This window comes from Narcine bancroftii, chromosome 4 (assembly GCF_036971445.1).
Source record: "Narcine bancroftii isolate sNarBan1 chromosome 4, sNarBan1.hap1, whole genome shotgun sequence".
Classification (NCBI taxonomy): Eukaryota; Metazoa; Chordata; class Chondrichthyes; order Torpediniformes; family Narcinidae; genus Narcine; species Narcine bancroftii.
In genome coordinates, this window is record NC_091472.1 from 238,608,719 (window position 1) to 238,624,063 (window position 15,345).

The 15,345-nt window shown below is 40.0% G+C and overlaps 1 protein-coding gene across 1 annotated transcript in view; it reads right to left on the minus strand.

Annotated features, from left to right (window-relative positions):
• LOC138761753 (protein unc-80 homolog) overlaps positions 1-15,345 on the minus strand; it is a 335,004-nt gene that overhangs the window by 99,706 nt on the left and 219,953 nt on the right. Inside the window, 5 exon segments of the mRNA XM_069934449.1 lie at positions 1,445-1,628; positions 2,102-2,188; positions 8,646-8,746; positions 14,411-14,554; positions 14,662-14,793. Coding sequence (XP_069790550.1) covers positions 1,445-1,628; positions 2,102-2,188; positions 8,646-8,746; positions 14,411-14,554; positions 14,662-14,793 — 648 coding nt within the window.

Consider the following 15,345-nt stretch of genomic DNA (forward strand, 5'->3'; position numbering starts at 1 on the left):
CTCTGAATTCCTCAGTTATCTGAAATATTAATTTCGAATAACTGAGGATATCCAAAATCCTCATTTATCCTAAATTTTTTTTGAGCCAAATTAACCATGGACCTTGGGGTCCCGGTGCCAGCAGCAGCGGATCTCGGGCTCCTGGGGTTTAAGCAGACTGTCGGGGCGTCACTTCAGAAGTAACATGGCTTCTATCTTCAAGCAATCCTCGAATTTAACATCAATGTGAGTGGTAGAAGACAGAATCTGCTTCGATCTGTATAAAACTTGACCATCAATATTGTTGAGGATCATTCAATCTTTTCATAAGGAGAGATTCCAGAATCTTCAAAGTTCTTACAAGTAAGGTGATGGGATGGTAGCAAGGTAGATTGTTTATTGATATCCCAGACTTGGTGATGGTCACTTTCCAGACAGCAGATATTGAGAATGGTGGCTTTGCTGCATACATTGATAAACAATTTTCTTTAAGCCACTTCATTCTATGTAGCCCCATGCTCTTCATGAATTCAATGTAGATTCCACAACTCATGCTGCTCTTCCAATCTTGGTTGCCTCCAGATCAATGTTCAGTTCCTTTTGTGTGTAAGGACTTGAAAAATCACAACCACTAACACACCAAGCTTAAAAACTAATGATATCCCCACCTCAGTGGCAAAAAATATTGTTAATTGCAGTCAAGCATCTGACCTGAGCAAGCCCCAGGATTTCTACTACCAAGGAAATCCTGGCCAAGCCTCAGCCTTTAATATGTGCCATACTGCTCTGAGAATGGAATGTGGCCACCCAAGTCACGGATCAATCTCATAGGCTGTGGGAAGGAGCTATTTCCTCGCTGGGCAGACCTAATTTTAAAGCTCCTTCTTCCTGATACTCTGTGCTGGTTGAAAGGCTCCTCAATAATTTGTTGAGCCCGATTTAAGTAACATTCTTGATGAATATTATCAAAAGAGGAAAGGAGACCCCAGTGATCTGCTTAGCTATTGAGATGATCCTCTGTATTGACTTCTGGTTCAATACTTTGCAGCTACCATGCCACATAGTGATGCAGCTGGACAGGCCACTCTCAATTGTGATCCTGTAAAATGTTGTCACGATGGGGGTTGGTAGCCTTCCCCTCCTCAACTTCCTTATGAAGTGTAGGCACTGGCGCTCCTTCCTGAATAATAAGGTAATAATGAGAGCCTCATCTGTCGTTACAGAAAGGATTGCTAGGCTTAACATTGAACTACAACTGCTTATTTTTATATAGAAATGGCAATATTGGAGAAAAATGAATAATATATCGTCAACTGGGTCAGGATCTAATACTTGTGTTTATAAACAATCTTCTATCATTTCAGCAAATGCAGAAAATGATATGCCATTAAAATTAAATAGGAATAAGAAAATGATGTTGCTATTTAAACATATCGCATACAAATAATTTGAGTTATGCACCTACCTGGCATCGAGGCTGTGACCAGCAGTTTGACTTCACACTGTTCTTTTTTCATTGTTTGTTTCAGATCTTTAAAGAAAAGACCTTCTACATAAACTACAACCTCCCATAGAAAGGTGACAGTGGCTGAGATTGCATCCATACCCCATTCACAAGGGGTGCGCACAAAATACATAATCAGGCCCACCTGCAAGGCAACATGAAATTAGTATAGTTATTAATAGAATGTTGCATATCCAAAATATGTAGGACTATCCTACATATTTCAACATTCCTGATTATACCCATACAGCCATTAACACTTTTTCAGATAAATGATTTAAAAATTATTTCAATGTAATTTGTAATTTTCTATTTTTGTTCAAATAGATCGATTATGTGACCATTACTCAGTCAGATTATAGAAACAGCTTTAATGAATTGAAAATATCAGAAATAGAAGTGGAAGGCTATATTCATAATTATTATTGCAGAGGAATGGTCACAGAACATAACATGGTGCTGATATTACACAAAAACTGTTATATGCACACTGAATATTTATGTATCGATCTGGAAACCTCTTAAATGTTAGGATCCTATCTGTTTTCACTTCTATCTTTGAAGCCTGTCCCAGGCATCAATAATGCTGATGGAATACAAGATGCCACCAACACTTACCAGATAGTTGAAAAGTATATGAGACGTCTGAGCAGGCATGTCTCCGATATTCAAAAGAAGCTTTCGCAGCATGTAGATCAGTTCATCCTTCAAAGAAGAGTACAACTCAGAAGTCCTTGCACTTTTATAACTTAGTTATTTAAGATAAATATTTCTTAAAATAACATTTTGCAAAGTTCTAAATTACATGAATTTCATTAGACATTGATTTATTAACAATGTCACAATTATTGAGAAGGCTTGTCAGCAGCTTTATTAAGCGCCTGAGGTGAATTGGTAGGTCACCAAAGATTCTCATAAACTTCTACAAGTGTACTATGGAGAGCATTGTGGATGGTTGCATCACTGCCTGGTATGGAGATGCCAATTCTCAGGACAAGAATAAACTCGGGTGGTTAACTCGGCCTGCAACGTCACAGGCACCAGACTTCACTCCATCGAGGATATTTATATGAGGCGGTGTCTTAAAAAAGTAACCTCTATCCTCAAAGACCCTCACCACCCAAGCCACGCCCTCTTCACTCTGCTACCTTCGGGGAAAAGCTAGAGGAGCTTAAAGACAAGCACTCAGTGGCTCAAGGACAGCTTCTTCCCTGCTGCCATCAGATTCCTGAATAATCAATGAACCAAAGACACTGCCTTACTTTTCGTGGACTATTATTATTTTTTTTTTACAATAATATCGTAAGATGGTTATAATATGTATGTTTGCACTGTGATGCGGCCGCAAAACACCAAATTTGATGACTTGTTCATGACAATAAATCCTGATTCTGATTATTTATTTCTTACAATCGTGTTTTCTACACAGAAAGTGCAATTGTGTACACCTGGAAAAAATATTTTAGCATGCTCCAATACGTTCTCATCTGAAATGGCAATCTAAGTTTTATTTACTACTTTGGTTTGTATTTAAAATCCTTGCCTTCATCAATTCATCAATCAAGGCATTGAGTAAAGAAGCATTTTCCATTGGTGAGTTCATAATTGATGTATTGTGCGCAATTCTGGTCCTCAAGCAAAAGGAAAGTTATCATTAAGCTGGAAAGTGTTAACAAGACTGGCAGAGTTGGATCACAAATAGAGCTGGATATTCTTAAGACTTTTTTTCCGTGAAGGCTAAGATGTTGAGAAGGGTCCTCATTGAGGTTTACAAAATTATGAGGGGTATAAATAAGGTGAATAGCCATCATCTTTTTCTTATTTTGAATCAAATGGATCAGCACTCTTAGGTCACAAATGAGATAATCTTCCAGACAAAACAGTCATGCGGGACCTTTTTAAAAGCGTTGTTAAAACCTATATATACTTCATGCCCTTATCAATCCTTTTCTTCACAAAACTCAAATCAGATTTCCAGAGTCTATCCCATTTTGGATGACTGTGGTGCCACATTGCAGATTGGAGCCTGCTCCTGATCTGCAGCTTGGACTTTGTCCACAATGGGACAATGGAGGAATCACTCCTGCAAATGCAGCCATGAACAAATGTGTCTGCAACAGGAAAACGACTGAAGTGAGCTCTAGCTGTTTTATCCCTTCTATGAGATTGTTTATTACATGGTGCAGACTCAGTGTGGCTGCTATGCTTTTCAGGACTTGATAAGCTGACACAAGCAACTCATGGTAATCAACATTGATACCCCATTTCTAGTATATTTTTTCCTTCTTCAAGTGCAGCATTGATTCATCAGAGGAGAAATGTCAGTAGTAGCACAGAATAGACCAAGATTTTGAGAGGCTGGCATGCTGTCAATGAGGTATGATTCTGCTACTTCATTGATTTGTAGGAAAACTTTTCCAAACTACAGACAGACCCCAGGTTGCAAACGAGTTCCGTTACTTGGGTCTGTCCATAAGCCAAATTTGTATGTAAGGCAGAACAGTTACTTATGGTTCTTATTTAGCATTCATTATTTAGAGGTAACATTATGCACATGTGCAAATTGGGGGGAAAAGTGCACCAGTTTATGCGCATGTGTGAATTGGGGCACAAATACAAATACACTCATGAACGAGTTGGAGAACAGCCTGTTCATCAGTACGAGTTATTCATAATGTTATGGGTTCAAAGAATCCCAAAACCCAGCAGCAATAGAAATTCACCAAGACAAATGGTTACTTAAAAGTGGCTTTTAATTATCCTTAAACATGAAAACAGATTCAGACTTTAACTTATTATTATTAACTTAACTAACCTAACTTAACCCCCTTTTAATTTTAAGCATACGTGTATGTAATGTGTGTGTGTGTAAGTTCAGAAAAGTTCTTTGATTCACAGTCCAATCTCACTTCTCACTCCTCCTAGTTCACTGGTTGCAGGCAATCCTTATACTGTGCACAGAATTTAATATTTATGAATTTCATCAGGCTTTGGAACTTGAAAGGTAAATGGTTACCACTCAGGAAGGTTCTTGTTGGACACAAACTGATTCCTTCTGATCAGCCACTTCAGTGTCTTGCCAAAGAAACTTGCCCCATCAGGGTTTTCCAGATGATAACCTCTTTCTTTCAGGTCACCAGAGTTCCTTTTCTGTTTTCATTAACTCAGGTGAAACATTATACAGCTACACAACCTTTTATCTGGAATTCTGAAAACCGACAACCTCCAAAAACCAGCATTTTTTTTTTCCGGTAGATGACATCCGCTCGTCAAAGATGGAGTTCGTCACCAAACATGATTTGATACGACCCTCGCTCAACTCCCGTATATCTTGACTCATTTCGCCACTTTCTAAGTGCCTCTGAATTGCTTATAATGACGCCTGTGGCATTTTCAGTTGGCCCAGCAGTGACTCAATGGCCGTCGTTGTTACCCAAAATCCCCCATGTAGATGAAAGTGCTGTACCAGCGGAAGCTCCTGGTGCTGGTACAGTGGAGGGAGAGAGAGAAAGATTGCAGTGCGACTCAGGTAGATGGAGAAAGACGCCAGCGCGACTGAAAGGGGGTGGGGGTGGATACGGCAGCACAATTCAGGAGGGCTTAAATCTGGGGCAGCTGGCTTTTGTTCTGAAATCTGGAAAAATCCAAAATTTGGAATACACTGTCCCCCAAGGGTTCCGGAGAAAGGATTGTGTACCTGTATAGCCAGCCATCTCCTCTTAAAAGGACCACAAGGGCTTTGAACAGGCTGAACTAAGAACTCACAACCTGTCTTCAAAATGGGGTTTTACCACAAGCTTTCCAGCTTGGTCATGTTCCAGTCCCTGCTGCTGCTGCTAAACTGTAGAAATGAATTTTCTCTCTCTCAGGAAAACCACATGACCCCCTTAGAACAGAAAACTACATTCAGACAGACTGCAGCATCGGACCTAATCTTCCGAGTTTGTTCGTCTGTTGCTTTCCAAAACAATAATCCATTACTCCACAGCATGTCCAATTAGCACCTACTTGTGAAGTCTCTATAGGTACTCTTTAAAGTTTTCGCAAAGGCACTCGGAGCCTGAACTGTCTGGCTTGAGCAGAGCTCTGGAATTTTAAATGAGATCTGTGTTGTGAAGTGTTTGTATCTTTTTGTAACCTAACTAAAAAAAACCCCACAATTTATCTCCTTTAAAAAATATCTATATACAATATAACATAATCTGTCACAATAACCTGGACGTTCATAACCCTGGGACTGCCTGTAAACACTCTTTCCAAATGTTTATGAAGAAAGTTTGCTAGGTTAAATAAGCTACCTGCAACTTTGCTGTTTCTAAATTCACTGCTGAGTTAACACCAGGTTATGTGTCCTGCTTTATTTTTCATCTATCTTAGCATAGTTATCACATATTAATTACAATTGGGTAATTTGCTATGCTGTTTTGGAAGGCAGTAACATTGACTGCAGATGAGAAGTCAAACATTGGCTTGACTGGCTGAGGATGGCAGACAATCAACTGAAGGATACTGGGGAACAAGACAGATTTTTTACAACAGACAGGAAACTTTAGTCATAGAGCTAGACAACTCAAAATCTGGCCCTTTGACCATCACTCCTGTACTGACCTTTCAGCTCATCCACAGAATTCCTATCATCTGTATCCTTCCGTGCCTTGCTTACTTAAGTGTCTATCAAAGTGCATCTGAAATCTAGTGATGATATTCAACTTCACCTCCTTCTCTGGGAGTAAGGTTCAGATATCAAGCACTCACGTAAAAATAAACTTCCCCTCAAATGCCCCTTTAATATTGTTTTCTTCCACCATAAACCTTGTTGCTTCCTCTCAGTTATTATTTCGGCATACAAGTTGACCCCCCTTTTTCAGGCTCATTTTAAGGGTTTTATAGCATATCCGGCAGATAAGTCAACCCCCATTTTCTGGTTCCCTGAGATGGGCCATTGGCCAGAGTATACATCGATCCCATAGATACCCCACGGATTTATCTGCTGGGCATTGGCTGGAGGTGATTGCTATCATGGAGGGTCCATCGACACAATACAACATGCGACGAAAATATGAAGTGAGCTTTAAGTTGAAAGTGATAGAAATGGTCAAGAAAACCAACAACTGTGCTGCAAAAAAAAAAAATGATGTGCATGAGAAGTTGGTAAGAGATTAGAGAAAATAAAGAGACTTTAAGAAAAATACCAAAAAGACAATGTTCGATGAGAAGAGGAATCACACATTGGCCAGAGTTGGAAAATCACTTTGCAGAATGGGTACGTGAACAGAGGCGGCAAGATTGCTATATAGTTACCCAAAATAAAATAAAAAACATTTGCACTGCAGTGGGCAAAGTAGCACCCAGACCTCAGAGATGATTTTGAGGCTGGTGCAATTGTTTCATGAACAGGAAAAATCTGGTATTACACCAAAAAACAAAAATTGCACAGAAACTATAAAAAGATCTTGATCAAAAAGTTGTAAGTTTTCACCAGTTTATTGGGTAAATATTTCATTGGTAAATATTGGAAACATGGACAAAATCGCCACGAATTTTGACATTATAGGTAATAGAACCGTGGAATGGAAAGGTGTTAAAATTGTGCAAACCAGAAGTACAGGCCATGAAAGGACCAGGTTTACTGTGATGTTATTGTGCATGGCTGACAGGACCAAGTTAAGACCCATGGTCATCTTCAAACGCAAAATTAAACTGAAAATAAAATTCCCTGCAGGTATTTTTGTATATTTTCATGAAAAAGGATGGATGGATGAAAGTAGTGTAAAACTATGGATAGACAATGTGTGGAACAGGCAGCCAGGCAGTTTACACAAAGAAGAGTTTGCTGGTCTGAGATATGTTTCGGAGCCACTTAACTGAGAAGACTAAAAGTAGATTAGCATTATATTATACTTACATGACGGTTTGAAGTCTATATTGCATCCTCTTTATGTCTACTTGAACAAGCCATTCAAAGACCATGTGCGCGAGGAATGGATGTTGAGCGCAGAAAAGCAGTTTACAAAAGGCGGGCCAATGTGTGCTGCATCACTTGATGCGCTGTGTAACTTCGTGCTCAAAGCATGGGACAAAGTTAAAATAGAGCCTGTGATAAAAATCGTTTAAAAAGTGTGGTATCTCTTGTGCAACGGAAGATTGTGGGACACTGATGATGAAACTGAAACCACCTCATCAGATACAGACTGGGACCCGTATAATGACATTTTAAACAGTGAGAGTATGGATGTGCTTGCCACCATCTTTGCTTCAGACGATGACAGCGAGAGAGATTTAAGGGTTCTAAATGTGTTGTTTTTAGACAACAATATCAATTTTGAAGGGTGCTAATTGCACTGTTGTTTTCAATAAAAATTTCAATGAAAATCTGTCAGTCAGGTTTTTTTTTGTTTTTCAAGGATTGACTAATATACTGAATCAGTTTTTCAAGGTCGACATACGCTGGATCAGCGCAGATTGGATTTTGATCTGCATTTTAAAAATTACCTTAAGTAAATTTAGTTACCTGATGATTTCTGATGGTGAGCTTCTCCAGAAAATGATGCAGAACAGGTGCAGGGTCTTCAATTAAACAGGTCTCAAAAGCACATCTGGTGTATAAGTTGATCCCCATTTTTTGAGAGATTTTTTGGGTTTCATGTCTCGACTTATATGCCGAAATATACAGTATATCCTAACTATTGATCAGGTCATCCCTTAATCTCCTTTGCTCTAGGGGAATCAAATCCAGTCTTTTTTTTCAAACAATCTCCAATCCAGGCAGCACACTAGTGAATGCCCTCTATATTCTTTCCAGTGCAAGCACATTCTTCCCTGAATGTAGCCATAAATTTGAGTAACTGAGAGTATATGTTTTTCTTCAATCTATTTTACCAACTGAATTGAAATTCCAAAGTTCCAATGATGGGATTATGAGATAAATTCCAAAACAAACACAACATACCAATGACCCAGGCGCTGTCTGTAAGTAGTTTATACATTCTCCCTGTGACGAGGTAGCTTACCTCTGGAGGCTCTGGTTTACTCCAACTTTCTAAAGATGTATGGGGTTAGTAGGTTATTTGGTCACATGGGTATAATTGGACAGTGCGGACTTGTGGAGGGGGTCTGTTAACAGGCTGTATCTCTTAAAAAATTACATTGTAAATTTAGTTACCTGACGATTGCTGATGGTGAGCTTCTCCAGAAAATGACGCAGAACAAGTGCAGGGTCTTCAATTAAACAGTTCCACAATACCTGTTGTGCCACTGCACTCACTAAAAAAAATGGAAATCATCACACAGTCTATTCCAACTTCATCTATACATTTGCAGATGATACCTCCGCTAAAGGATCTGAATAATGGAATACAGAAAGGAGATAGAGTGTCCCCTGGCTTTGTATGAGGACAACAATATCTCCCTCAATGTTAATTAGACTAAGGAATTGGTCACAGAATTCAGGAAGTGGCACAGTTAACATAGCAATTAGCACGATGCTATTACAGTGATGGCAACCCAGGTTTGCATCAGGGGCTGTCTGTAAGGAGTTTGTATATTCTCTCTGTGACCTCCATGGGTTTTCCCCAGGTGCTTCTGTTTTTTCCCCACCCTCCAAAATGTATGGGGTTGTAGGTACATTGGGTGAAATTGAACAGTTTCAATGGCCGGAATTTACAATCTACCATATTGTAAATAAAAAGAGTAGAGCTCACTCTCCAGTCCCTATTCATGGTGCGGAGGTGAAGACAGTAGACAGCTTTCAAGTTTCTCAGATAAATTATCCCCAATGATCTATTCTGGACCAACCACATCTATGCAAAGGCCAAGAAAGCACCATGCTTCTACTTTCCTTAAAGCTTGAGGTAATTTGGCAGGTCTCTGGTGCCTCTCACCAACTTCTGCAGATACTATACACCATCAAGAGCATTTTGTTGGAATGGATCCCTGCATAGTATGGGTGCAGCTCTGCCCAAGACCACAAAAAACTGCAAAGATGAACACAGCTCAGACCATCACACAAATCTCCCTTTTCTTCATTGGCCACCTTCACCTCCCAATGACCTGGAAGATTAAAGCGTGTGAAATCATTTAGCACCAGATTCAATAACAGTTTCTTTCTTGCTACTATCAGACTTCAAAACAAACCTCACACAAGTAAAATGATTTTGTCCTTACTCCATTCAAGCTATAACTCTAGCCTTCGCACTGTGTTTTTTTCTGATGTACTTGTGTATTGTTAGACTTGCTGGGCAGCATGCAATGCAAACCATGTGACAACAAGCAGAAAATTGAAATGAAAGCCTTCCTGTGACGTTGCTAATATGTTAATGGAAAGTCATCTGATCAACTTGCAAGGTATTTTGATCCAATATTTTCTGTCCAAGTTGCAGGCTCCATATTTCAGGGAACCAGCAGAAATTTTCAAGCTCAGACTAGACCAATCTTCTGTCTTTAATTGATTTTGTGATGTTGAGAATAAGATAGATGACTGATTTATTTTGTCTTAAATTTGCATATTCTTTGGCTTGGCTTCGTGGACGAAGATTTATGGAGGGGGTAAATGTCCACGTCAGCTGCAGGCTCGTTTGTGGCTGACAAGTCCGATGCGGGACAGGCAGACACGGTTGCAGCGGTTGCAAGGGAAAATTGGTTGGTTGGGGTTGGGTGTTGGGTTTTTCCTCCTTTGTCTTTTGTCAGTGAGGTGGGCTCTGCGGTCTTCTTCAAAGGAGGTTGCTGCCCGCCGAACTGTGAGGCACCAAGATGTACAGTTTGAGGCGGCCCACTGGCGGTGGTCAATGTGGCAGGCACCAAGAGATTTCTTTAGGCAGTCCTTGTACCTCTTCTTTGGTGCACCTCTGTCACGGTGGCCAGTGGAGAGCTCGCCATATAACACGATCTTGGGAAGGCGATGGTCCTCCATTCTGGAGACGTAACTTACCCAGCGCAGCTGGATCTTCAGCAGCGTGGAATCAATGCTGTCGGCCTCTGCCATCTCGAGTACTTCGATGTTAGGGTTGAAGTCGCTCCAATGAATGTTGAGGATGGAGCGGAGACAACGCTGGTGGAAGCGTTCTAGGAGCCGTAGGTGATGCTGGTAGAGGACCCATGATTCGGAGCCGAACAGGAGTGTGGGTATGACAACGGCTCTGTATACGCTTATCTTTGTGAGGTTTTTCAGTTGGTTGTTTTTCCAGACTCTTTTGTGTAGTCTTCCAAAGGCGCTATTTGCCTTGGCGAGTCTGTTGTCTATCTCGTTGTCGATCCTTGCATCTGATGAAATGGTGCAGCCGAGATAGGTAAACTGGTTGACCGTTTTGAGTTTTGTGTGCCCGATGGAAATGTGGGGGGGCTGGTAGTCATGGTGGGGAGCTGGCTGATGGAGGACCTTAGTTTTCTTCAGGCTGACTTCCAGGCCAAACATTTTGGGAGTTTCCGCAAAACAGGACGTCAAGCGCTGAAGAGCTGGCTCTGAATGGGCAACTAAAGCGGCATCGTCTGCAAAGAGTAGTTCACGGACAAGTTGCTCTTGTGTCTTGGTGTGAGCTTGCAGGCGCCTCAGATTGAAGAGACTGCCATCCGTGCGGTACCGGATGTAAACAGCGTCTTCATTGTTGAGGTCTTTCATGGCTTGGTTCAGCATCATGCTGAAGAAAATTGAAAAGAGGGTTGGTGTGAGAACACAGCCTTGCTTCACGCCATTGTTAATGGAGAAGGGTTCAGAGAGCTCATTGCTGTATCTGACCCGACCTTGTTGGTTTTCGTGCAGTTGGATAACCATGTTGAGGAACTTTGGGGGGCATCCGATGCGCTCTAGTATTTGCCAAAGCCCTTTCCTGCTCACGGTGTCGAAGGCTTTGGTGAGGTCAACAAAGGTGATGTAGAGTCCTTTGTTTTGTTCTCTGCTCTTTTCTTGGATGTTGAGAATAAGATAGATGACTGATTTATTTTGTCTTAAATTTGCATATAGAATGTGAATTAACTGACAATAGAAGAAATTATTGTCTATCTACACTATTCCTTTTAACTGAATGGATTGTTTTAGCCATTTTAGAGAACAGTATAAGTACTGCTCTCACATCAGCTGAAAACAGGGTCAATTTTCCTTCCACAAAGGACAAAATGACCACAAAGGTCCACTAGTCATTGCTTATCAAGCATAAACAGGCAGGCTTACTTTTGTAGATGTTTGGATCTGTGAAAGGAGAGGCCTACATTTCAGTCATCATCTGGGCCAAAGTAAAATCCATAGTCTGGCCTATGGACATTGCTCTAACAAAACAGGATGGAGCATTGAAAAATCACTTACAGTGATCAATTTCTATTGGACTACCTTCTTTGTACATTTTGAAATCCACAAACTTTGCAATTTTGCTCAAATTCTTCTCATCTTTTCCCTGAAACCAGGAACATTTTCTAATTTGGTTCCTCTCTATCCCCTATCAAGAACATTCCCAAACACCATCACCACCCCATCTCCCCCATAACTCCCATCCAACTTTCCTCCTGAGCTCATCTCGTTTAAGGGATCTATCTCCAAACTTTCATTCTTTTGGTCATCCAACTTCCATTTCTAGCTCTATTCCTTAAAAAATCCTGACCCAGACATGTGAATTTGTCATTTTTTTTCCCTTCCCCTATCCTTTCCTAAGGGCTGAAACTTTCCAAATTTATAAAAAAATTTTGGCCAACTTCATCACTTTTCTAATGGAATTTCTACTCCACCACATCCAAATTAAAGCACCTTCACCTCTTGTGTATCATCCTTCCTGATATCTTTGCAGCATCCAAAATATTTAATCATACCATCCCACAACAACATCCATCTTGCACTCTCCAGCTCAGTCTAATAACATTAGTTTTATCCCCACTCTGGTCAATCAGAGAATCTATAGCAATATTTTTTCTTCACGTGCTTCATTACACCTGGAATCACCCGAGCAGCTGCCCTTGAATTTCCTCTATTTCCCATCAGCTTGAAGTCCTTTGATATCCCATTTTATTCCTTATTTGGCTCAAGGTTGAATTTTAACTGTATACATTTGTAAAGAGCAATCTTTGCTCTGCTACCATCAGTAAAGAACAATGCAAATGCAACTCACTGTTAAATATCAGCTCACAGGTTTTGCACAAAATGAATATCTAAACATTGTCATGATGGGCAATTATGCACCAAGCTCAAGTTGGTGTAATCTACATTGCCAACATTAAAAGCTTTCCCCTTCATTGCAGATTTGTACAACTGAGGCAGTAGCAATGATAAAAATAAGAAAGTCTGAGAGAAAAAAAATGGCACTGTCTTCAAGAAATTTTTTAAATCAAAGGTTTCATTAAAACACTACCTTAAGACTTGAAAATAATATAAATGAAATAAATTCATGGTGCAATAAAAATATACAAATAAACCAAGTGATTTAAGTTTAAAAAAAAGGCATTTATGAAGTGTTCTTCATCATCTTCATCATCATCATACTTGAGTATTTTCGAAGTACTGTTGCTATTGTAAAGAAAGTAGCCAATTTGTGCACAGCAAACTCTCACAAATAGTGACTTTGCACCATAGAAATGTCTGTGGTACACTGATCTAAGATTTATTATTGGGCAATACAAGGGAAATAAAAACCCCATTCTTCAATAGAATAATCTCTGGGATGCTTTATTTCCACCCATGAGGAAAGGATTCACATCTCATCTGAAGAACAGCATTGTCACAGTACAACAGTTCCTCAACACCAAGAATGAAAATGCTGAAAATACTCAGCTGGTTAGGGAAAGATAGATGGGAACATGGACTATGCAGAAGATGCAGAGAGACTTCAGGGGAATAAATACAGGTTAAAATGGGCCAGTACACGGGACATAGAATATAACATGGATGGAATTAAATATGTAAAAAATGTGAAGTAAAAAAAGTGAAAGGTGGAGAATGTTTTAAATGGTGAGTCTGACAGATATTGATGTTCATAAGGATGTGGCTGCACTGCACTTGGAGTACATGAAGTTAACCTGCAATACATAACCACCAATTAGGAAGGTAAAATTTATTTGCATGAGGATTTGAATTCAAAAGTAGAAACATCTTGCTCTAATTATTGGTGGATCTGGTGATCTGCATCTAGAAATATTGAATGTAAGAGCAGAGACGTTGGATGATGTTGTACAAAACATTGGCTTGATTGCAATTACGAGTATTAAGCACGATTCTGGTCACCACATTGCTGTAAGCATATGGTATGTAGAAGAAATGGAATAGGATATTGCCTAGAATGGAGAGCTGTAGCTACAGCAAGATAGCTGTGTTTATTCGCAATGGGACCTAGGGAGGCTGAGGGGTGACCTTATGGAAGTTAATAAAATTATGAGTAAAATAGATAGGATAGGCAGAATTCTATTCCTAGGACAGGTAAGTGAGGGCATAGGTTGAAGGTGAGAAGGGAAAAATTAACATACGTGCGGTTCGGTGGTGAATATATGGAACAACCTGCCAGAGGAGGTAGTGAAGGCATATACTATTACACCTTATCAGGTTTAGAAGATTTAATTACAATTAGGAAAAGCTGGAAGTCATACATGCAAGGAGGGGAGAAGGATGGAGAAAACAAAAAGGAATGTCTGTGATGGGTTAAAAAGCAAGGGACGACAAAGGACACAAAAGATGGTGGTGTTAGTGGTGGTGAAGGTTTGTAAACCTTAGCCTGTCTGCAGCAGATGCAAATAGAAGATGAACAAGAGTCATTTCCAGCATCTGGAAATTTTTGTTTATCGACACAAGCTTAAATGTTTGCACTCAAGTCTCAGGTGCAAATCCATAACTCTCAGCGATCAAACTCAAGCATGGAAGTGTCATCAACCAAGAAGCATTTGATGATGCCCAATTTGGAGCTGAAAGTGTAACCTATTTGTTTAAAAAGCAAATGAGTAGCAAGATGTGACAGAAGGTACCTGCCACACCATCTTCGCGTACTTCTCCATCTTCCATGAGATGAACAATAGGGAGCACAGTAGCACAAATGCATGCAGGAAATACAGCCTGGGGAGGCTGCATTACATGATGCGTTGGTGTGTTGTCTGTAGCATCTTCTTCATCTGCACAGAAAACAGATACCAATGCCAGTCGTTAAAATATTTAAAGAATTTCAGAAATGCAAGATCTTTGCATGTTAAGACATACAAGAATCCAAGTTGCCACTTACCTTCAGCGCTGACTGCTGATCTCACTGACCAGACAGAACCTCGGCGGAATGAGTAATTTCTATGGGATGTACTGGATGCACAGGATGGACTAACTGATAGCCGGCGGGAAGCTAAATTTGTAGCATCCTCCACTGCAAAAGGAAATGAACATTTTTGACTATTAAGTATGTGCATTGAATACACACCTTTACACAATCACAATACATCTGGTAATGTACTGGTTGCAGATAACGATTATTCCTTTCCTTAAATTTTGTAATTAATCTTTTTCCAACCACAATTGACTTCTTTTAAAGTAATGGAGAACTTTGTGCACTGTTCCTGTAATGGAAGCACAATAATAATCTCAGGTGTTAAGAGAGCAGCAGTGATGTAGCCTGCATAAAAACATGAAAACTCACAGCATTGTGACGAATCTTGCGTATTGTAGCACACAATTGCATGGAAATTAATAGACACAAATTTGAACACTTATCTAGCTGTTATGCTGTTAGCCCTTCATGGAGGGGAAATGGATTAACAGATGACTTTGGTCACAATACTGGACCCAAAAACAAAAAGTATTGAAGAATTCAGGCCTGATGCAGGTTCCTGTCCTGAAACAACGGCTCATCTGCTCCACAGATGCAACCTCATGCGCAGAGTTCTTTCATTAGTTAGTTGACCCAGATGACAACCCAGAT